General features: G+C 47.9%; 1 protein-coding gene across 1 annotated transcript; it reads right to left on the bottom strand.

Moving 5' to 3' along the window:
• On the bottom strand, positions 1–23,723 carry LOC144167101 (uncharacterized). Its single transcript, XM_077696485.1, has 6 exons — positions 23,591–23,723; positions 23,252–23,397; positions 7,836–7,916; positions 6,841–6,879; positions 4,214–4,264; positions 1–137 (listed from the first exon to the last, which is right to left on the bottom strand). Exons 1-6 carry the CDS (start codon positions 23,652–23,654, stop codon positions 108–110), a joined length of 411 nt encoding a protein of 136 aa, XP_077552611.1. The 5' UTR covers positions 23,655–23,723; the 3' UTR covers positions 1–107.
• Positions 23,724–23,945: the final 222 nt, after the last annotated feature.

Here is a 23,945-nt window from a genome sequence, read left to right as displayed (position 1 = left end):
TGTTCAAAGAGCATGTTTTATTTAACTTTATCTTGTTATGTCTTGGTACAAGCTGCGGATATGAAGACCGGAAGTGGCAGTTGGAGTCGGCAATGGCAGAGGTTTATTCAAAAGGCCATTGTTCTTTCCAGACATTCCTGTGAAAAAAGTGACATTTTGCTTAAGAAAAAACAGAAAAAAAGGCCCCCATAATTCTTCATGTTCACAACTGCCGCAACGCCTTCTTGGAAGCCTACTTGGGAGTGGTGGATGCTACACACTGCGTCGCAGGCGAATTTCGTCAGAATTTTAGCTCAGCACTCACACCCTTGCAAACGGCAAAATTCTGATCTCACTGATGTTGGTGGCCGTAATTACTAATTTTTTCACAAATCGCTTTCAGTGACGCCAGGAAAGCGTCGTAATACAATAATTCCAGTTTAATGCAGGCACCCTAAAATGGCAGCTGACAGTCAACGGGTTAAGCGCTTTCCCAGTCGCCATGTGATTGTCGCGCACAGTACAAAGGTAGAGCGAGTTCAACGCACCGTGACAGTGTCACCTGTTAAGCCAGATCTAAAATACGCTCGTCTTGGGAGCGCCAGTTTCAAGCGCTTCTTTGGAATGTGTAGAAATTGCGCAATAAGATAAAAGTTACCTAAGGCTCCCGAAGCTAATCTGAAAACAGCGATCGACGCGAAGAGACCGTCGATAAGGCCTAGTATAGGCACGCACAGTACAAGGATTTCTTCGGCGGAGCAAATGATGTCTTAGTGTGCGGGTAAATCTCAAGTGTGCATTTTAACAAACATGTCATTGCGTGTTATTCTATTTGCCTGGTTGTTTCCCTCCTCTACGTTTGTCAAAGACTGAGATTTTTGGAGGTATCTTTAAACGCGAGGTACGTGAAGCCAGGTGACAGATTTGTACCTACGAATGATCCACCCACACTGTGAAACCCAACTGCCGCAGTGGCACAGCATCTAGGCCTTGTGCTGCTGTTGAGTCGAAGAACACGGTTTTTATGCCGGCGGATGCGGCAGTTCTTCTGCTGAAGACAAGAAGCAGGATCGCCCTTGTGCCCTGATTCCGCGCTTAATACAGATAGTATTGAAACTTTTGACGCGATGCAGGCACCTTGCTCAACAGACGCATAGGCGATGAAGAAGAGAAAGACGACTAGGAGAGGCGACGAGATGGCTGCATGAAAGACGGTTCCCTGAACACAATGTAAATATATTTGCTTTTTTCATCAACGACGGCCTCCTCCTTTAACCTCCCTGGATGTTTTCCACGTGGTTCCGATATCCTGGACGTCTAGCGGCATGACGAGGTGAGCCATGGAGCGGAATGCAATTATTCGGGTGCATTGCTCAACCCGAAGCGAGGAGGAGGCGTCGAGGCAGAGGAACCGGCTCCGTATTGTCCACAAAAGCCTTCTCGACTTCAACGTGGAGCTCATCACTCAAGTAACGCCAACTCTCGAGTAAACCAAGGACGTCGAGGCCGCGAATTCGTCCTCCAGGCTCCTGCACAGCGCCGACCGACTTGCTGCAATCAGCGAGAAGCTGTATGGCCTGGATGCGGAACCAGAATCGATGGCCAACACGACGAAGCTCTAGAGTCGGTAAAAGAAGAGCACAGAATTATGGCCTTACTTGACATAAGACTTCAGGAACGAAAAGAGAACGCACCGCCATGAAAGTTGTGGCAGAAGAGCTATACGGACCCGAAGGTGGATCGATTAGTACCAGCGAAAGACGGTGAACCTGGGGAAGAGACTGGAATCTATCGCGAACAAACTACTACAATGTCATCGTTGGGTATTACAGTAATAGGCCATCGGCCCCAAGAATTTTCACCCATGGCTATATCGCAAGCTCGAACAACGCCCCACACTTCTATGAGTGGCCACCCAAATTAGAAGGCTTTTTGCGAGACCACTGTGTACATCTCGCTCGGATCTGAAGACGCCAGAATGCCGGAAACGCCACAGCAGGAACGGAATGCAGACCATTAATTATTCTCAAAATCTATGACAACCGCACCAGCACCAGCAGATGATATCTTGGACGTCGCACCGGCTTCGGAATGTGTTACTAACGAAGTCTACAGCCTTGAAGTCTCTGAGAGCTCCACTTTGCCTTCAAGCTATCGCACAGACATTATACGAAAGGACCTTCATGAGGGAGAATATGTGACGCTACATGAATATGGGTTAAGCGAATCACTTCAGATTAGTTCTACAGACGACAACCGAGATTCGCCACTACGAGGCAAGTCTGATCGTGTGACCGAGACGTGTGGCTGCATCGGAGGTGCGAACGGCACAACACGTAACTACAGTCTACTCACCGATTCACGCAACAATGTTTGCGAGATATCAAAGAAACTACTCTCACGCCCCAAGATGTAATTTCAGCTACGACGAAGGCGGCAAAAGTGCATCAGCTTCACATCTACGAGAGATTGGCAACAAATACGAACTGGGTAATATCGCTCCTCGTAAAAACAATCGGCCATTCAACAGGGACCACAGAACTTCCCATTGGCCTAAAACCTACTGCAAAACATTGTATATCGTCAGGTATGCTGCCCCGGTAATAATGAAGTCGACGATTAACCGCGCAACTGTACTGGTTCAGAATTCAAGAAGGCACGCAAGACGGGATGCCATTGCAGTTTTCGTCGCACACTACGGGAATATTGATACTTCAAACCTAGGTGTTCGGTGCAAACGCCAGACCTCGATGGAAGGATCTCTAAAGACTACGCGCGCACAGAACTATGCAGGAATATATGCGTGTTTTTCGTCGTCAGACATGATCATCATGGACAAACATAGGCCGAAGGTCAGAAGAAAGGCGAAGTCACGCAGAAAGAGGAGGCCGAAGATAAGAAAAAATGAAACTCAGACACCGGCTGGACATGAAGGGACCAAAAACCATTGCAAGGACTCGGGCAGTGCCTTCATCTCTTTGTTTTATCCCGCAAACACGAATACTTGTCGGACGGGAGAATGTTGACACTTTTGTAGAAGACCAAGGCGATACAGGCACCTAGCTCAACAGACGCATAGGCGATGAATAACAGGAAGACGACTAGGCGAGGCGACCAGTTGGCTGCATGAAAGACGGTTCCCTGTACATAATGTAAATATATAAACTTTTTCTATCAACGACGGCCTCCTTCCTTGCTCCCTGGATGTTTTCCACGGATATGACGAGGTGAAAAATGTGAAAGCTGTCGGAAGTGCAGAGCAGTGATTCGCCATAATGAGCTGTAGCGCCGTTATCCGTTCATTGCTACCACTCAATGCAGTACAAATTTCACCCGCCGCGGTGGCTGAGTGCCTATGGCGTTGCGCTGCTGAGCATGAGGACGCGGGCTCGATTCCCGGCCGCGGCGGCAGCTTTTCTGATGCAGGCGTGTGTTTGAGATTTTTGCGCACGGTTAGGATTACCAGGTGGTCAAAATTAATCCGAATCCTGTCACTAACACGCGCCTCATCGCCTGTGTAGCGTCGGTGCGTTAAACCCCACAATCAATAAATCAATATTTTTGGCTAGGCGACATCCATGAGCCCGTTTCCACTGAAAAAATTACAGGCTTCTTCTGATCGCACGTAAGTCACCAATGTAATTTTATAGATCCACCAGTGAAAAAAGTGATTGTAGTGTATTGCAGATGTTGGATGAATACTTTTAATTTCTGCAGTTCCCAGACCCCGGTGCACCGAAGGCAAAGATCATCACGCTATATTTAGATGTAATCAGTTATTCTATATTAGATTGCGAAATCTATACGAAAGTCGTAGAGAATGTTTAAAACCATCGATAGCATTCTAAGTTTTTAGTTATGCATAATCGCATTTGGGGGCAATACAAGCGAATTACCGCGATGTGACCAGTACGGAAATCCCAAACACCAGTGATCTAACACTATTATGAACACATTATAAGTTTCCTATAATCCCCATACCTACTTCGCTTTCAGATGTTGCACAGAAAGCCCAATTTCTTGGTCTACTTTAACATTTCACTTTACGTTCTATTTAATTAACTACTCTCTTTCCTTTATACGTTGCAACCGTATCGGCGGCAAGAATGGCCTCCCGTCTGTCACTAATTGAATTCAAAAATTTATGTGGGCAGACTAACAGACATATAGTTTTTAAGTCGTGGATTACGCAGTTTCCTGAGTTCTCATTGAATCAACTTGAAATGTTACGTACAATTCCTTCATCGAAAAGCTTCGCATCATCAGCGCCCATGCCACTCGAAGCCTGCAATGCAAGGAAGTGGCGAATCAGGCAATGAATAGCAAATCAGGAAATAGAAACCAAGTAAATACAAGGTAGTATTGTTATAGAGCACAGATGTAAATTAGAACAATTGAAGAATAAAAAAAATTTCATCCAAACACCTATTTCGTAGAACAGGAGGCGAAAAATTGTAAAGCCGTTTTCACTTGAATTATTATTTATTTTCGGGCTTAAATGTTCACATTTCAATAAACTTTCCGCGAAAACAGATATTCTATATTACTAGACGGATCCTACAAGCCAGGTCTAGGAAGTCTAACTTAAAGGAGCCATGAAGACAACTTGGATTTATTAGAAAGACTGCTTTGTTGTGATAACAGTGATACCAATCTCATCGCAATCTTCGAAGAAATAACGGAGATATTAAAAAAAAACGTGTGAAGCAGTCGCGACCCCCTAGCCAATTTCCCGCAACTTTTCTATGATGTCGCGGAACCTTGTTTGTGCGATTGGCGGCCGCCTAACTGACCTGTGGGGACGACACATGACTGGACGTCTGTAATGGGGCCTCTAGTTCCATTTGACCGCATCACTTGAATGCTAACGTGCAGTTAACGCACTGATAACTATGTTTTATTGTTGGTCCGTATGACGTCATTCTTGCTCATGACACGTCACTGTGGCGCAAAATTTGAAAGTTTTTAAATTATTCTTGCTTTTTTTTTGTTAAAAAACATTTTTGGGGGGCCTGTAATGGAGCTGAGTGAGCTACTCAATCCTGGTACTTTCAAATTACACGAAGTTGTATTTCATCTTCATGGGTCCTTTAAAAAGCTGTGGGCACTTTTATTCATCGTGTTTGCGTCAAGTGTAACATGGACGGAATATTGCATTGTTTACGCAAAACTCTGAAATTATAACTTGTAGTACGCTTTCTGCCTTTCACTCTCGAACTGCAGAGCTGTTAGAGGACCTCACGGTACCCTGTTTTCAGCGAAGGTCTTAGTGTCACTGTGGCTGGCACCTTTCATATCTCCGTCACACGCGAATGGAGTAGGAAGTGCGGCAAAACCACCTTTTTCACGGGAAGCTCCTTCCCACTGAATCTAATGTAGATACCGGAAGAGAAAAATGCTATTAATGGTTAGGACGAATGTATTATTGTCTGAAAAAGTTGTTTTTCTGGATTTGCGCATCGTTCCAGTAACTTTTTGTGCTCCGTCACGTGTTTTCTGTTCCTTGCCAGTATTGTGTAACTTTGTTTTAAGCTTATCCATTGCTTTATGGGAAAACTCAAGCCTTTTAGAGGAGTTGCATTGCTCCTGACAGAGTTCTCCCACGCCATTCTTCAAAGAACCCTTTGAGGCCTTTTTTTTTTCAACAAAAAAATCTGTGTTTTTACTACCTTTTGAGGGCACCCATAAACCCACAATCGAGAAGTATAGCTGGTCATGCAACTATTAACTAATTTATTAATATGGGAATTAGTGGGGACATTGCGCAATTAACGTCTTCATCTGAGCAGAAAAATTGTTTTATCATTTTTCCAAAAATGTATGACCACACGGCCTTGCAACTTCGACCTTCGTAGTGCACATATTTACAGGTACGCGAGGTGGGCACTAAAACTATGCTGTCTATTTTTTACCCCAAATGTCGTAATTTTGTATTCACTCAAGCTTTTTCTTCTTTGTAGTGTGCAGATCCGCTAGAACGCAAGAAGTGTGTTCTCTTTCACAAAAGCCATTCTAAAAGTACGATTCTCCAGAAAAACTATTAATATTGGTTTCGTTCTCTGTGCTCTAGAGAGAATTTTATGCCGTGGCACCATTTGACACCACCACGGCCGAAAAGGTTAAAATCGCGTTTAAAAGATGATTTGAAACGTTTATAGCCCCGCCTCGTTTATAGCCCCGCCTAAGTTCGTCTTTCAGTTATCTCAGCTCTCGGATGTCATTCCTCAAATCGTGTTGACGACATTCTTCGAAGCTCCCGAATTCATACTTAAGTTCCTCTTTCAGATTGCTTAGTTCAACTTCCATTTCCACTTTCAATTTATTATATCCTTGCTCAGAAGAGCGACTAAATATGATGCAGAAAGCCGCACATATTAGAAGCAGCGACGACCGGGACAAGAAAACCGCTAAGTTGCGTGCACTTCTTCGGCCAGTAGTAACCTTTGGTAGAACCTTTGCTAATGATAATTAATCATAACATATGTAATCATTGCGCTTCTCATAGATGAGATAGAGCGGTTCACTGTATGTGAAACTTTTCAGGTGGCTCTCTAGCATCGGCTCCTTTATATTTAGTATACATTGATAGCGTCATCATTGTCTCCCGTAGAAACCTGCGCCGTACGTCTAATGCGATTAATACAAAATAGAATCCTTGTTACCCTGTGTTTCAAAGACGGCAATGAGCACGAAATTGTGACATAAATAAATTGGCAATAAACAAACAACGTTTCCCTATCAGCGTCCACGCGGCTAAAGTTTGGAGCACGGTTACACATCCACAGCATTTTGTTTTGCGCTTATTACAGCACATGCAAGTAAGAACCTTAGCGCCAACCGTTTATTTGCTGGAAAGCTTACCTTGACCTTTGCAGCCGCTTCTTCGCAGCAGCCTATGAACTATAGTTGTTGCAGGAAACAAACAAAACAAAACATTACCGCTAATACTAATTTACCCGCTATGTCGCCGCAAGCGATCGCAAAAGGAAAGATGCGCGCATAGAAACATCGGAACATTGAAAAGCGAACACCTGTTTGTGTTTCTTGCCCCCATTATACCGTACTCTCTCTATAAATAAATGGTTGTCTTAAAACCTTCAGATATTACGCTCCGCTTTCAATATGAATTTCTACATGTGAAAAGCTATAATTTCACTCAGAAAATTTCGTACGTCAATACGTAGCCTAATTTTCAAAAGTAACTGCAGTTGAATCACATTACAAGAAAGTAGCAGTAATCAAGTTTGGCTCGAACTAATAATCCCCTCCTGATTGGGAAGTCTGAAAATTTGTAAATACATTATTTTTTTCGCACCAACAGTCCATTGAGTTGCAGTCTAAGCTACGCGAGATATATTATCCTTTGACGTCATATACATACAGTGTTTGACACGTCATAGGGCCTTTCGCCCGTATTGATGTTATGCCACTAAAATAATAATAATCAAGTTCACTAGTACATCATCTTCGAAGACTTCACATCAAAGACACTTTCAGTCTCTTCTTAGATTAGGATTCTTTTTTTCACTCAATCTAGTGAATATGACTTCTGTGAGCCCTCTTTCGATGAGGTCGAAAGCTATCCAGTTTCTGTGATTAGGATACAGAGTGCTTAGCGAAGGAACTTAACCATGATATCGGGCGCTGATTTCTAGGCAGGTGAATATTTAAGAAACACGTGATCACTGGCAGTTGCCCGGCTCCACGGGCACTGTGTGCTTGACACAGCTTCATCCCTACTCGTGTTGCCATAAACAAGGGGCCAAGTAACTCCAAATAGCTGCACAACATGCGCCTTTCACATTTACTTCAAGTTTGCTGTGCACTAAAACCTATAAAGTGTGGGCATTACTTACAACAGCTGGTCTCTTATCGACTGGTGCCGAAAACTTTTTTATTCCGCAGGTGTTGAGGGCCGGTACCATGCCGTCAAGAACCTGCAATTTCGAGAGAAAATTAATATTATGTATGTGTTATATAAGTATTCACCACAACTGGCTTTATAGATAGCGACCTGCTCCTGCTCGCCAATTCCACGTTCAGAATTTGTTTTTACTTGTGCGGCTTACTTTAGTTCTTTCCGACGCCACCGCACCGGTTTGCGGTGATTTTGAGCACCTTTATCAGGCGTCGTCTGCTATACTTGTCTGCTATATACGCAGTTGCTCGTCCGGTCGTCGTTATATCGTCTTTTTTTCCCAGTCGGTCGCGTCTAATATTTGCCTATTCGCCTCGTGCGAAGAACCGAGCATCTGTAAATTAAATGGTATGGTTTAATGAGTAGCTTTTCAAAGGTGAAACCATTACTTGTTTAGGTTTTCAAAAGCGCGCACCCGTCCGGCGTCCACAGAATAAACACCCACATATTGTCCGCAAAGTGTATCCACAACTGCCGAAAATTAATGCGTTTAAGAGCGGTAAGTCAATCGGAAACAATAAAACATCCAAAATTATTTAGAGCGCGTTGTTTTATGCCATGGATACGGAAAAATACACGCAAAGAAGCATTGGCGCATACTGTCGTGTATACTCAATCAGAAAAAAATGATACATGAAGAAACACCTGGCACTTGCACGTGCTCAATTCTCATATGCTTGCGAGGCATGAGATAGCACGTTCATCGTAAAAGAAGCCGGAGAAAAAAATTGTGGTTGATCCCTCTTTCATAGGAAAGGGCAAACCAGGAAAGTGAAAGCGTCCTTCGCAGTTGCAGTTGAATGTTAAAGGAACCTCCTTCATGCGCGAAGAGTTCGGAAGCCCGAAACCGCCACACGAAGTGACGCCGACACGTAAGAAACAAAAAACAGCGGAGGGTACCTCAATTCACTCCCGTCCCCCGTACACGAAGACGCTGGCATCGAGGCGCCAACTGTCGGCGCTATTAGCGTCATGATGCGCTACTTCGGAAATGCAGAAGAAGAAGTCGGTTCGGCTTGCTGGCTGCTCTAGCTGCCCTGCAATTTCTTCACTTTTCGTGTCTTCCCGTCTTCAACACCTGTTCTCCTTCGGGCTGCCTCCTCCTCGTCGCTCGGAGACGCCGCGGCGACGAAAACCCCGTGTAAAACGGCTTGCTGAGACCAGCGAGCGCACCCTGCTGCTCGGCAGGGTGCCGCCGTTGCCTGCTCTCTATGCTGCCGTGATGGACTCTCTAGGCCACATCATGGTCGCACCGTCCGGACCAAACGAGCCACCTTCAGTTGTGTCGTGCGACACACCTGCCTCGACATCAACCACAGAGAGCCCACCAGCCACTAAAAAGCGTGCGATCGACCGAACTCCAGGTGATGCTGACGCTCCTGATGCCAACGTGGAAGAAATGGATCAGACATACACTCTTGTATCGTACAAGAAAAAGCGAACCACGGGAATCCCTGTAGTGTTTCAACCGACAGAAGCAGGATGCAGTCTCTGGAGAGCCAACCCCAACGTCGTCGCAGCGGAGGTTGTGGCCGCGGCACAAGAAAAAGTTCTAACTCATCGCTTGAACAAGGATGGCAGCCTAGTTGTCAGCGTGCCTTCTCTCTCTGCGGCCAATCGTCTCCTCCATGTGTCAACCCTTGCTGGGATTGCGGTTGAAGCTCGGGTTCCACAATCCTACATGGCTACCTACGGAAGGATTCAAGCGGTCCCTCTCGAATACACGGATGAGGAACTTGGGAGCTACCTACGTGACCAAGGCGTCCTATCTGCCCGCAGGCAAGTCTCCTACTCGCGCAACGAGGACAGTGTCGTTGCTGAAACCCGCCGGCGATCAGTCATTCTTGAATTCAAGGCGGGCACACCACTTCCTGCGCGAGTATTTCTTGGCTTCTATAGCTTTCCCGTTACAGAATACATTGGTGCAGCCACGCAGTGTTACAAATGCCAGAGGCATGGCCATATCGCGAAAAATTGCAGAGGGCCAATACGATGTAAAGTTTGCTCTGGGCCTCACTCATACAGAGACTGCACCTCACGCGCCCAACCACGATGCGCAAACTGCAATGGCCCACATCCAGCGTCGTTTGGAGCTTGCCCGAAGAAAAAGGCCGCAACTCTTGCTCGCAATGTGGAGCAAATTCAGGGCAAAGTTCCTAGTCGGCGCGAACCTTCGCATAACCCAGACCTCGTCTTTACAACTGCGTTGCAATCGTCGCATGAATCACCTGCTCAGAGTAGCGCGCCCCCGAACAAGTCTTATGCGGGAGTCGTCCTAGAACAATCGTCGACCAAAAATTCAAAAGTCCCTTCTGATGCTGGTTCTAAGGACGCATCTTCCCCCTCGAAACGGCGCTCCCATAAGGACCATGATGAATCAGAAAATCAGACCGGCCAGACAGACATTGTGAATATGCTTGTTCCGATGCTCTTTGCGGCGATCAAGGCATTGCTACGTGCCAACTCCTCCTCTCAGCGCTTCCCTGAAGTCGAGGCTGTTCTAGCCTTAGAACCCCTCATAGCGTCTACTTTCAGGGTGCAACAGCGTGCCGGCCGATCGCAACAATGATGACTCAGCAATCATCGCCATATCCGAAAGTGTCTCTAAACGCCCACCTCAGAGGCTGTACCATCTTTCAGTGGAACGCCCGTGGCCTGCGTTCGAAACTTGCAGACTTTCGTGAACTCGTACATTTATATCAGTTCCCATTCATAGTGATATCTGAATCACGTGTTGGGGATCTCTTTCGTCTAAAAAACTACCACATCTATCATTCGGAACGTTTAAATGGCGTAAGCCGGCTGTTTATAGGTTTCCGCAACGACGTGTCGGCTGCAGCCGTGGCCGTGCCACCTCATCACACTGAAGAATACGTCTGCGCCAAGACTGTTATCGGAAAACAACCATTTACACTCATTGGTGCTTACCTGGAGCCAAGGACTGCCTTTGATGCTTCAAGACTCGAAAAAATCATCGTCAGCACGCCCGCGCCTCACATTATCTGCGGTGATTTTAACGCACACAACGAACTTTGGGGGAGTGCTTCTACGAATTCTCGCGGAGCAAGACTCGCCGAGCTGATGGTAAAATATTCCATAGAACCGCTCAATGACGGCAGTGTGACGTTCTTAAAAAACCCAAAGGTCACCAGCTGCATTGATATTTCATTCGTTTCAAGCCATTTCATCCGAAAATTTGCTTGGTGCACAGACTTCAAAACAAGAGGGAGTGATCACTACCCCATCCTTATATCCTCTCCCAGTGCAGCTATGTTTCGACGTGAACTGAGGGTCAAATGCACAGATTGGGAAGGCTACAGGGTGTCTGCAGACCTCAGAATCACAGCAGCAACTCCGGACGAAGACCTTATTCCAATTTTAACCAACTGCCTTCAGGAATCCTCCCGAACCATGAAGAAACATTTACATGTAAAGACCGACCAAACTACGAAAAATTACGAGCCGTTCGCAGGCGAGCAGAACGAAAGGCACGACGCACTAAGGCATTAGAAGATGTGCGAGAGGCTCGAAGAACACAGAGGAAGGTGAGACGTCACTTGGAAAAGTTGAGAACGCAGCGGTGGCGTGATTTCTGCTCAAAATTAGACTTCCACGAACCTCTGTCACGCATCTGGCGCGTTGTTAAGGGAATGCGCAGCAATGTTCAGCAGCTATACCCATTCAGAGCGCTATCGTTGCACATTGGCATTTCCCCAAAAGAGGCGGCTGAAGAGTACTGTAGAATCCTGACCACAAAATCAGTACCTCCGACATGCCCTAGAAGTGGCTCCTCCGAAGTACCGCCAGCTGCTTGCCCCGCCATCGACCTCCCCTTTACCGTGCAAGAACTCAACGCAGCCATTTCCCGTGCCAACAAACGTTCTTCGCCTGGGCAAGACGAAATCACCTACGAGGCCATATCTCACCTGTCTCACCACTCTCGATTACGTCTCCTGGAATACTACAATTCACTCTGGCTCACTGGCACCGTACCTTCAGAATGGAAACTAGCAAAGCTCGTGGCCATCCTGAAGCCTGGAAAATCACCCACGAGGTATGATTCTTTCAGACCGATAGCTTTGCTAAGCTGTGTCGGTAAAATTATGGAAAAAATGATACACAGGAGAATGACCTGGTTCCTTGAAAGCAAAAAACTTTATCCACCTTGGATGAACGGTTTTCGCGAGAATAGAGCTGCCATCGACAACGTAATTTCCCTGGTTTCGTCTCTAGAAGACGAATTACATAACGGATACATCCCCATTGCAGTATTCTTGGACATAAAATCGGCATTCGATTCCGTTTTCCATGATGCAATCCTAACATCTCTTGCTGCTCTTGGCTTCGGGGGAAAACTTTATGCGTGGATAACAAACTACGTACAGGGGCGAGAACTCTTCATGTGCACTCCAGAAGGCCCAACGTCCTACTACGCCATACAAAAAGGAGTGCCTCAAGGGGCCGTTTTGAGCCCTCTCCTGTTCAACCTGACACTCATCCACCTAAAGCGAGTCCTCCCGGGTGGCGTACATATCACACTCTATGCGGACGACATCTGCATTTGGAGTGCGGCGCGGTCACGTCGCACCACACAACAAAGACTGCAGAAAGCTCTTGCGAAAATATCAGCATACCTTTCGCCAATAGGACTGCATTTATCCTCTGAGAAAAGTGTTTCAATGGCTTTTACTCGCAAGAACATGAAGCAATATCCATTAGTCCTCGGAGGCCGTACCCTGCAATATGTACGTACTCAAAGATTCCTCGGAATCTTAATAGACCGCAGTATTTCGTGGGCTCCGGAGGTTAAAAGGCTCCGTACGAGAATATCTGCGATGTCAAAGATCGCCGGGTATCTTGCCGGTAGTCGATGGGGCAGTGACTGCCGCTCCATGATACTACTCTGTAAAGCCTATGTCGACGGCATACTGCGCTACAGTCTCCCTGTCCTCCAAAATCTGTCACCAACAAGCAGGAAACAGCTAGACGCGGCGAGAAACAATTGCCTCCGTATCTGCCTCGGACTTCCCAGAGGGTCGTCGTGCTTGGGTACTGTCGCTGAAGCTGGCTGTCTGCCCTTAGACGTGATTCGGCTCCAAGAAACCGTGCGGATACACCTGCGACATCGGATGCACGCCAAAACCCGTACAATAACCCGACTGATAGAAAATGGGAACTCAAGTTTCGGTCAAACATTGAAGTCGTTGCACCTTTCGATTCCCACCCAGGCACCAAATTCAATGCCGTCTCATTTCCCGCCCTGGACCCTATCGCCATTGCATATTAGATGCAACATCCCGGGAATCGACTCTAAAAAGAATATGAATCAAAGCGGCTTGTTACAGTTGACACTCTGCCACATTTGCCGACTATACTCAGGCACAAAACAAATTTTTACAGACGGGTCGTGTACGCCTGGCCGCAGTTCCTCCGGGATCTTCATCTCGTCCACTGGACAGACGTTCTCTCATCGTCTCGAGCGGGCAACGTCATCTATGTCAGCCGAGCTTCACGCCATCAAGGAAGCCATCCGGTACATTCTCCGCCAACCGCCGGGGCAATGGACCATCTTCACAGATTCCAAGGCAGCCCTCCAAAGTCTACTGCGCAACGACTGCTTCAGCATTCACGAACACGCCTCTCGTGAAATAACTTACTTGCACCACCAGGCCAAAGACACTGGGCACCAAGTGACATTTCAGTGGCTACCAGGCCACTGTGGTGTTCCAGGTAATGAAAAGGCAGATGAAGCAGCTCGCAGGGGCCTTCAAATGCATAATATGAGGAAGGTCTTCTTCACCAAACACGATGCCTCAGCTATGACGAAGGCACTTGTTTTAATGGAGCGGAACCGTCTCTGGTCTCTTCCAGAGCACCACTATCCGTTCTTGCAATACATAGACCCCGAGCTGAGGATTAAGCTGCCAGAGCGACTTCCGCGCCGACTAGAAACTTTGTATCACCGATTACGACTCAATGCAGCGCTTACAAAAACTTACCTGTTTCGACTTGGCGCCACCTCGAATCCTTACTGCCATAACTGCGGATCGCCAGAAACCGTGGAACACGTACTGTTAGAGTGCCCCGCTTACATGCTCGCAAGGTGCCGTTTGGAGCAGAAGATCGAACACCTACGCCCAGGACCAATCAGCCTACAAGTGCTCCTTGGCCCCTGGCACACTCCTTCAGCACAACGCAAAGCACTAAGGGCGTTGTTTGAATACCTGGACGAGATCGGCGTCACTGAACTGATTTAAACTACTGAGAACATGACGTTCGTCGAACTGTTCACACAAACTACATGATGCCCGTTTCTTTTTTTTTTTACTTCTTCTCTTCTCTTTCTTCTGTCCTGTATCTATAGGGCCTTTTCTACCCTCCCCTACCCATTCCCCCGCCGAGTAGCATGTCGGTGGTATGATTCCGGCAAAACTCTCGGCTTTCTCCTCTAATAAAGAGCTTTCTCTCTCTCTCTACTTCGCTTCGCCTCTCCTAGACGGCAGCACCATTAAATGAGTCATAGGGAATAACATAAGGGGCGTTCGTAAAGCTGCTCACGTCTGTGTTCATAGCGCAGTGGGTGGAGCGCCAGGTACCTCCCGTTGTGTCGACAGAGTTCGTGGCTCGAAGCCTGGCGCCGCCGCGTCAATGACACTTTTTCTGGTGACGTCACTTCCGTGACGAATATGACGTCATTGAGATCTTGGTGCACCCGGGCAAAAAACACTTTCGTGTTAAAAAACCACACGCGCGTGGAAGACACGCTTTCAGTCTTGTTTGGCATTCAGCTTCATCGAGGCAGTGCCCCGGCAGGACGGATAATGATTCTTCAACACATCGCTGCACACTCCGATGTGGGGTTGGAGGCTTTAGTCAACATCGGCAGAAGACTCGGCGACAAACCTAGCCAAAAGAAACGCTTTCGCGCTCTCAGCTTCTAAAAAATTGACTTAAGAATCCTGTCCAACTTTGCTTCATACTTTCAGTGAACCTATTACAGTACGTGATGGTATATTGCGAGCAGCTGAGCAAATTCAGCAGCTGCGCGGCAAAGGAAATTTCCTCTCGCATGGTTCCTATTCCTTCCATGCACGGGCAGTGGCTGAAAGGGATGGGCAGAAGGTGACTACGGTTCTCATCGCAGGCCCTGAAAGGGGGGAAATCGGATACCCTACTTTGCGATTTGTGGGGATTGCAAGCCACCCCGAGGGAGCTGGTACAAGCGATGAGCAATTTATGTGAAATAGCCGCGGTCCCTGAAGACGTTTGCGTCTACTAGTGCTGCCCGGCAAAATAATCTGTTTTCGTGAAAGAATGACGGAATGACGGCGCTGCCGTGCTCAAAACGGCTTGGTTGGCGTAGACTGTACACACGCTCAACCTTTCCTGACATTTTTTTCGCGTGCGAACACGACCCTCGCGCAAAAAGTACGCTCTTCAAGATAAAAAAAGTGCCCAAATATTCTGAACTTTTGAATGAATGACAGTGCTCTCAAATAATTTTGGCTAGTCGAGCAAACACATGTAATACCCTTGTGATTGTAGTTGTCTACCGAGACTTTTGCATAGCTAATGGTCGGGTCCGGACGGACCAGTATAATCGGCATTCTTACCGCTAATATAGGTACTGGTCGGTGCGGTCCGTATTGATTGGTACGAACGCCAGATTTTACGACAGCGGTCTAAGGTCGCGCTGCGATCGAATCGAACTAGAGGACTAGAGAGATGCCTGTGAACTCCAGAATAGTAAATACTGCCTAGTAACAATAATAACGGCCTCAAACTGCACTCCAAAGCGAAACTTTAGGGTAAATGGTGCTCGTATGGGCCCTGATATTGAAAATTGCCATTTATGGGAATTTATAGGCATTTAGGCTCAAACAACCCAATGGAAATTTATACGCGTTATAAAAGCATCATAAGCGGCGTTGTTAACATCTAATTCATGCTTATAAATGAAAATGGGGCGATAGCAGCGCAAGAAACCAAATAGGCATTTTCCTAAAATACGGTGTCTGCTCATGATGTATGTGTCAGTGGTATTCCTTCTCATGTCTTCATCGCGGGCCCAACAAGTAAAACGAGCTGAAGCGATGTTTTTGCGGCAGCGGTTTCCATGATAATTAGAGGTGACTAAAATAATTGGCCGCACATCTGCTGGCCTCGCTGCGAATGTCGTCGGAAGACGATAGTCCTGTACCGCCAATGCCTCTCTGCTCTTTTCCGCCCACTTCTCGCGCTCTTCATCGCCCGTAGCACTGCTGAGACGGCAACCACAGGGGAGGTTTGCTGCTGTTCATTCAGTTTCGCCGCGTTCCACTGCTCGGTCGTATCTATTGGAACCCTTAGTTACTATTGGACTTCTTGGAATGCCACCCCGAAGGTGTTCCGCGAGCTCTTTTTTTATGTATAAGCCAAGACATTTTTTACAAAGTGCATTTTTTATTCACTGTAGAAAAATTCAAGCAGCCATGAATTTTAATGAAAAAGGACACTGTGAATATGACTTATGTATTGACTTGTTTGTAATATGCCTGATATTTCTTCTTAGCAATCTTGACATTTATGAACATTGCAACCGAATTCAGTACTTTGAAAATGTTGTGCCTATAAAAACGTCTCCCTCAAAAAGTGTTCTAACATTTGTCCGGGTGACTGCGTCGAAGTACAGGCAGAGAGACAGACAGATAGACTGACAGGCAGACATACAGACAGACAAAGTTCGGGTTTTCAAGTTTAAGCAGCCCAAGAAGGACTGTCGTCTTTAGAAACAGGATTTTTAAGGCCTGTAGGGCAGCATTACGCTGTTACGTGCGGTTAGAAAACATTTCTGAGCAACAATGCGTCTAAGAGCAGTGACTATTGCTACGCTCGTCTGACTGAAAAGACAATTATGGTCCGTGAGTTGCCCGTGGCGGACATGCCTTAAGGGCGGTTCCATCACGGTGGTAGATTCAGCCCAAGGTTTCCTAGTGGTGCATAAGGATTGTACAGGGCGTATCGTACCTAGATCGGTGCTTGCAACCTGCTTCCTGAGACGTAATTAGAGTTTATCTTGCAGGGCACGAAGTTGTAGACAACTAAGGCGGGCACTTAGGACCCCAAAGAGATTGATTGCATACGCCACTGCCTACTGCAAGGGGCCACCTTTATGAAACCAACTGGAATGAAGTTCCTGCAATCGATGCACGTTTTTTGTCAAATCGGGATCCCTATTTGGGGCTTTATGATCTTGCCGAAAAATTAGTCTTCTTTCTTTTCCCGAAACGTAGGAAAATATGCCGCCCCGTTTTTCACGTATGTTTCAGTACCACATGTAAATACTGTGAGCATTGGCGGCGTTCCATTAATGCCATACACAGTACAAGCGATACCGCCACTACCATGGCCAGTGTGAGCACCGAGGGATACGCTTCCCAATCTCTTGTACTCACGCCCCATCGCTATTACCATCTGTAAATAATCTCCATCATCATCGTTGAGCTCGCGCTTCGCGGTACGTTCGCTCCGAGCAGGACAATAAACGTCGTCTCCAAGACCTCGTCCCTCGCTCTTTCAAGTGGTGGAGTTGCTGGGTAATGTTGGTCATACACGCCAGCTCTTCCTTGATCACGTCCCGCAGTCCATGTGCGCAGACAGGGGCTTTCTGGGGGCATGGAGCGTCACGCTGCTGTAGCTCCTCACGTATGATAGAGCGTATTAAAGCACGCAGCTCCACATTCCCAGAGGGGATGGTAGGCCAGGAATCATGCTGGAGGCGAATAGCTTGCAGATTGTCAAGGCGCTGGCATATCGCCCGCACTTCTGGAATAGTGGCGGGATTTTGAATCGCCAGGGCATTGAAAGTGAAACAGGAGATTCCTTTCATGATGTGTCGTACTTTATCCGCCTCTGGCATGTCTTTGTCAACTGTACGACACAGTCCGACGACGTCTGTTATGTACGAAGCGTAGGTTTCCTCCGGGTACTGTATGCGGGCGTCCAGTTTCTTTTTGGCTCCAGCCGCGCTACCAGAGGACGTGCCGAAAATCTGACGCAGTTCCTGAGTAAAGCTGCTCCAATCAGAGAATCCCTCTGCATTATTGAGGTACCAGGTCTCGGCCACCTTCTTCAAGGAGAAACCAACTTTCTGGAGTTTGAACGTGTCGTCCCAGCGGTTGAAGGAGCTTACCCTGTTGTACTGATGTAGCCATTCGTCCACGTCTTCACCACGGAGGCCATTGAAAAACGGAGGATCGCGCTGGTGAATGGTGATAGTAATGGCGGGCTGGACAGGGGCTGCTGCATTGGTAGCACTACGGCTGCTCTCCTGCTGCATGGTGCTAGTTGCCAGCGCCAAACGCCGACCCGATCGTAGCTCCAGCGGTGCGACCAAGAAAGGTAGACGTCGGGATCAACAGCACACTCCACCACTTGAGAGAGCGAGGGACGAGGGACCGTACCGCGTCTCCTCGTCTGAGCGGAAGATAATTCAAGATAATGTTGCCGATATGCTCAAACGGAAAGTTATTCGCCCATCGACGAGCTCGTGGTCTTCTCCCGTTGCTTTGGTTGAGAAAAAGAATGGATCTGTACGGTTCTGCATAGATTACCGGGCGCTCAATAAAATCACTCGAAAGGACGTCTATCCTATGCCCCGCATAGACGATGCCTTAGACTGTTTGCAAGGTGCCGAATAGTTCTCAAGCATCGACCTTCGCTCCGGGTACTGGCAGATACCCATGCACGAAGCCGACAAGGAGAAGACGGCCTTTGTCACACCAGACGGCCTGTATGAATTTAACGTCATGCCGTTTGGCCTGTGCAACGCTCCGGCTACCTTCGAACGACTCATGGACACGGTTCTTCGTGGCCTCAAATAGCAGACTTGTCTGTGTTATTTGGGCGATGTTGTGATATTTTCGACAACATTTTCGGAGCATCTGCAGCGCCTTGATGAAGTACTGACCTGCCTGTCTAATGCCGGACTGCAACTGAATACGAAGAAGTGCCGTTTTGCAAGCAAGAGCATCAAAGTTTTGGGGCATGTCGTCTCCAAAGAGGGAATACGTCCGGACGCAGACAAGACAGCCGCGGTTCTAAACTTTCCTCGGCCCCTCCAACTGAAAGATCTGCGGAGCTTCCTAGGCCTGGCGTCGTACATTCGCCGTTTTATTCGCAACTTCGTGACCATCGCTTCCCCTTTGAACCAGCTTTTACGTGTCAACGTGCCGTTCATCTGGTCAGACGATTGTCAGAAAGCTTTTCAAGCCCTTAAGCCCGCCCTTACAGGTGATCCCGTCCTGTGCCATTTTGACGACACAGCGCCTACCATCCTGCATACTGATGCCAGCGGGTGCGGCATTGGCTCCGTTCTTCTTCAGAGTGACACTCAATCTAGAGAAAGGGTGGTAGCATATGCTAGTCGCTCACTGACACCCGCTGAGCAAAACTACACTATCACTGAACAAGGATGCCTAGCTGTTGTCTGGCCCATTCAGAAGTTTCCCCCATACTTGTACGGCCGTCATTTCACCATCGTCACAGATCATCATGCCCTCTGTTGGCTCTCAACTATGAAAAATTTATCTGGGCGCCTAGGCCGTTGGGTCTTGCGTTTACAGCAGTTTGACTTCACGGTCGTGTTCAAGTCCGGTAAAAAGCATTTAGATGCTGACGCCCTGTCGAGATGCCCACTATCTACTTCGTCGTCTGCTACCTTCCCCGAGCCACGCCAACCACGTCTACCGATGGCGCCTATCAGCCACACTTCAGTGGATGCGTTTACTGACCTGCCATCTATCCAGCGGGCGAATACGTATTGTCGGACTATAATCGACCGCCTCAATGGATCTGTCCGACCACCGAATAGCCAGCTGGGACGCCAACTTAACAACTTCAGGCTGATTGACGGCGTACTTTGCAACATGAATCGCCATGCTACAGGCTACAAATGGGTACCAGTAATTCCTCGTGAGCTTCGTCTTCGCGTGCTCAAAGAACTTCATGATGATGCGACGGCTGGACATCTTGGCTTTGAAAAGACCTACGACCGCGTCCGGAGTCGGTTTTTTGGGCCAGGCTTATCCACAAGTGTTGCAAAGTATGTCGCATCGTGCGCCCCATACCAACACCGCAAGCGATATACGTCCCCTCCCGCTGGATTGTTGCACCTGGTTCCCTGCCCATCGGTTCATTTTGAAGCCGTGGGCATAGACCTGTATGGGCCCTTACCTCCTACATCTAATGGCTGCCGCTGGATCGTAACTGCGGTCCACCACTTGACTCGATACGGGGAGACTGCTTCCCTCCAGTCTGGCTGTGCTCACAAACTTTCCGACTTCACCTTACGCAATATCATCTTGCGACATGGAGCCCCTCGAGTCCTGCTGAGTGACCGCGGCAAGACATTTCTTTCTCAGGCCCTTGCCGAAGTTCTCCGCGCTGCCAACACCATTCACAAAAATTGTTCTAGTTATCATCCCCAAACAAATGGCCTTACCGAACGTTTCCACCGCACTTTGTCCGATATGCTGTCTATGTACATCAGCCCCGACCACAGAAACTGGGACATCATCCTACCCTTTGCTTACAATTCAGCGGTGCAACGCACGACGGGTTACTCCCCCTTCTTCCTTGTTTATGGCCGCCAACCCTCTTTTGCACTGGAAACCGCCTTTTTCTCTGCTCCGGTCCCTGCCACTTCACCATTTTATGAACAGTTCGCCACGCGGATCGCCCACTATCGACGCATGGCAAGAGTTCACACGGATTCGAGTCAGCAAAAACGGAAGGAAAGATACGACGCATCACATCGTTCTGTTCAATTCTGCAAAGGGGATGAGGTGCTACCGTAATTACCCGATTCTAACGCGCCCCCGATTTTAACGCGCACCCGATTTTCCTGGCAAAAAAAACGAAAAAACTTGCACCTCTGATTTAACGCGCAAGGAACTTTGTGAGCAAGAAAAACGAATGCGAGAGAAACGGGCTATTTATTTCCCGAAGTAATCTCGCTCATCTCACTCCTCGTCGCTCTCCGCTGACCTAAACATCTCGTCCTCGGTGCCGTCATGACCGTTCGCGATGCCACACTTCTGAACGAACGTTCAACCAAGGTCGCTGGGATCGTGGCCCACGCCTCGCACGCCGATCCCGCGAGCTTCTCCAGAGGCCCACGCTTCAGCCGACCGCTCGTTTTGAACACGTGAGAGCCGCTGCTGCCGTTGCTGTTATCAAGACGCAAGTGGAACAATTTGACGATTTATGTGAACGCCGATAGAAAAGCCTACGCGCTAATGCTTCGTGCGTCCGAAAAATCGTTGATAAAAGCTTTGGCGCCATCTTGAGATGGTGATAGCGATGGGTGGGACGAAATTTCCGCTGTTTCGGCAGTTTCGGTTTCGTATCCGATTCTAGCGCGCATGCGATTTTTTGACCCATTTTTCCAGAAAAAAAGTGCGCGTTAGAATCGGGTAAGTACGGTACTTTCGACTCCGATTCGCACATCAGGCCTCTGTGAAAAGTTTCTTCACAGGTACCTAGGTCCCTACGTCATCGTAGAACAAGTTTCTCCCGTCGATTATCGCGTTTTTCCAGTGGATATCCCGAGGGACCGTCGCTGCCATGGAACGGAAATCGTACATGTCTCCCGCTTGAAGCGTTTCAACCGCCGCCAACCATAACCGCCTGCGTCCAGGCGGCCGCCTTCAGCCGAGGGGTAAAATGTGTGAGCATTCGCGGCGTTCCATTATTGCCATACACAGTGCAAGCGATACCGCCACTATCATGGCCAGTGTGAGCACCGAGGGATATGCTTCCCAATCTCTTGTGCTCACGCCCCATCGCCATTACCATATGTAAATAATCTCCATCATCATCGTTGGGCTCGCGCTTCGCGGTACGTTCGCTCCGAGCATGACAATAAACGTCGTCTCCGAGACCTCGTCCCTCGCTCTCTCAATACCAAGACCTCCAAGCAGCCGGAACTTCAAAATGCGAGATTAGCGTTAAAGGAATCGCTTATGATTGTAATATCTTTTCCTTATCAGTGCATCCTTCTGCTGTCTGTGACGATGTTTGTGCCAAAAGTACCACACTTGAGTAGCGTACACCTGTCCGACACCTTCGAATAAGGATTATAAGCAATTTGTCTACAAATGTTTTGACAATGCCTGTAAAGACAAAAAACCACACTAAAAGCACCTCATTTCCAAGCTCACACTTTCAAGAGCCACAGCAACTTGTTTGCCGACTTTGCCCAATTACTTGACTGTTATAGCTGCCACATCAATACAGTCCCACGCAATAATCTCATTGATATGCAACGTAGCTTCATTTCAATATTTCATTCACCTCAGACACAACGGTTACAGTCTAAAGGCACATCCACCAATCGCACTGACTGCAAAGCCGTTGAAATGTCTTTTAATCGGTAATGCAGACGGCAAATTTAATCGCGTTCCGCAACTTCCCAGAGCACAACTCCCCATAGCGCGAGTAAATCACTGGGAACAGAGTTAATAATTCTGAAAATCAGTTCATGGTGAAACCCTTAGGACGAGTGCGACACTTTATTAAAACGAGAGGCAGTGAGGCCCTGTGGGAGTAAGATTGAGGGTGAAAAGACAAGGTCACAGTTGCACAATCAACCCAGCTCCAGTCTTGGGGTCCTATTCTCAACAGGCACACAGTTATACGAGTCAGTGGCACCGAAAGGCACTTTAAACAATGTGAAAATTGCAGTTCACGCTGTATGCAGTTCACGCTATAGATAGTTCACACTGCAGAGAGTGCGCGAACGTCGGTCAGACCGCTACACTATTTTTCTAATTACTGTTTTTTGCGGCCGTACTGGATGATTGCTCTAGGTGTAGCGGGATTGTCAGTTGCAGCGAGCTTGTTGCAAGGTGTGAAGAACGAAACTGAGGAACGTGAGCAGGGGCCGCGCGTCCGAAGAGTGAAACAGCAGTGCTCAGGGGGGGGGGGGTTCGGAAGATGTTCTTAGATAGAGCGACGGAGCGCAGTGAGGGAGGAGGGTGGCTCAGTGCCGCAGGGCAACACGAGCCATCTTGAGAGGTAAAGGTGCTGACGGCGTCACAAAGAAAGACGCTGGTTAGCGAACGGAACTATCTTCGGATGGTGCTTTCAAAGGGCTTCGCCAAGTGGTGGCGGGTGCGGCCGCAAAGTTCAACACATCAACACAAGGTACAACTGGACTCTGTCCTTGGCATTCTCAGAAAATCTGCAGCATTCTCCGTAACTTTTGAGTGGCCGAAATAACAACAGTCATGGCGGTTTCGAACTGGCTAATTCACCTGGCACTCAAAACCACAGCACCACTACCGAAGCAAGTCAACGTGTGGCCAGGCTCACCTGCATGGTGATCTTCGGCGTCATGGCGGCCATGTTCGTGAGACACACTTGAAGCTCAGCGAGCTTGTCCATCATCAGCTGCCTCGTCTGCGGATGTGTGATCTTCTCATCGAACAGCTTCGCCAGCACCTCCGTCAGGGCCTGGCCTGCATGTACCAAGCAGATGGCGAGAACTAAACATGCTGCATTGCTAACTACGGTGAAATGTGCTACTCAGACAGTTAATTCCGACAAGTCTTAAGAACGTTAGAAACTCTGCTCATGCAGTGAACCTTTCTAAATACTGATGTGGAAACATACCGATGAGGAATATTTAGAGGCCCATCGACGTTACATTACCTTCAACGAAGTCAATGGGCGTTGTGAACAGCAGAAGTGGAGCGATAAAATATCGGAAATCCATGTTACTTCACTGCGAGTGCCTCAGTTTCGAAAACGGTGTTACACCGGCGTCACACCGACTGCCCAAAAAAAGCGACCTGCCCTTTTAAAGCCTCCTGGAGACTGTTCCGGTTGACTGAGGCCTCGCTCATAAAGGCCCGCAAGGAAAACAATAAAGCTGCTTTCGACCACCGTGTCATTGGTTCCTGTCGACCATGTTATGGCAGCAGATGACAAGATAGGAAACACGTGCGAGGGAAGTCACTCGCAAACTGGCCTTGGCGGGTGGTCAGCGGACAAGTAGCTTACTACG

This window comes from Haemaphysalis longicornis, unplaced genomic scaffold, assembly GCF_048455015.1.
Source record: "Haemaphysalis longicornis isolate Haplotype H1 unplaced genomic scaffold, Haemaphysalis longicornis Haplotype H1 scaffold_2, whole genome shotgun sequence".
NCBI classification, from domain to species: domain Eukaryota; kingdom Metazoa; phylum Arthropoda; class Arachnida; order Ixodida; family Ixodidae; genus Haemaphysalis; species Haemaphysalis longicornis.
Note: the sequence above shows the minus strand (reverse complement) of the source record. Positions and strands in the feature narration are given on the sequence as shown.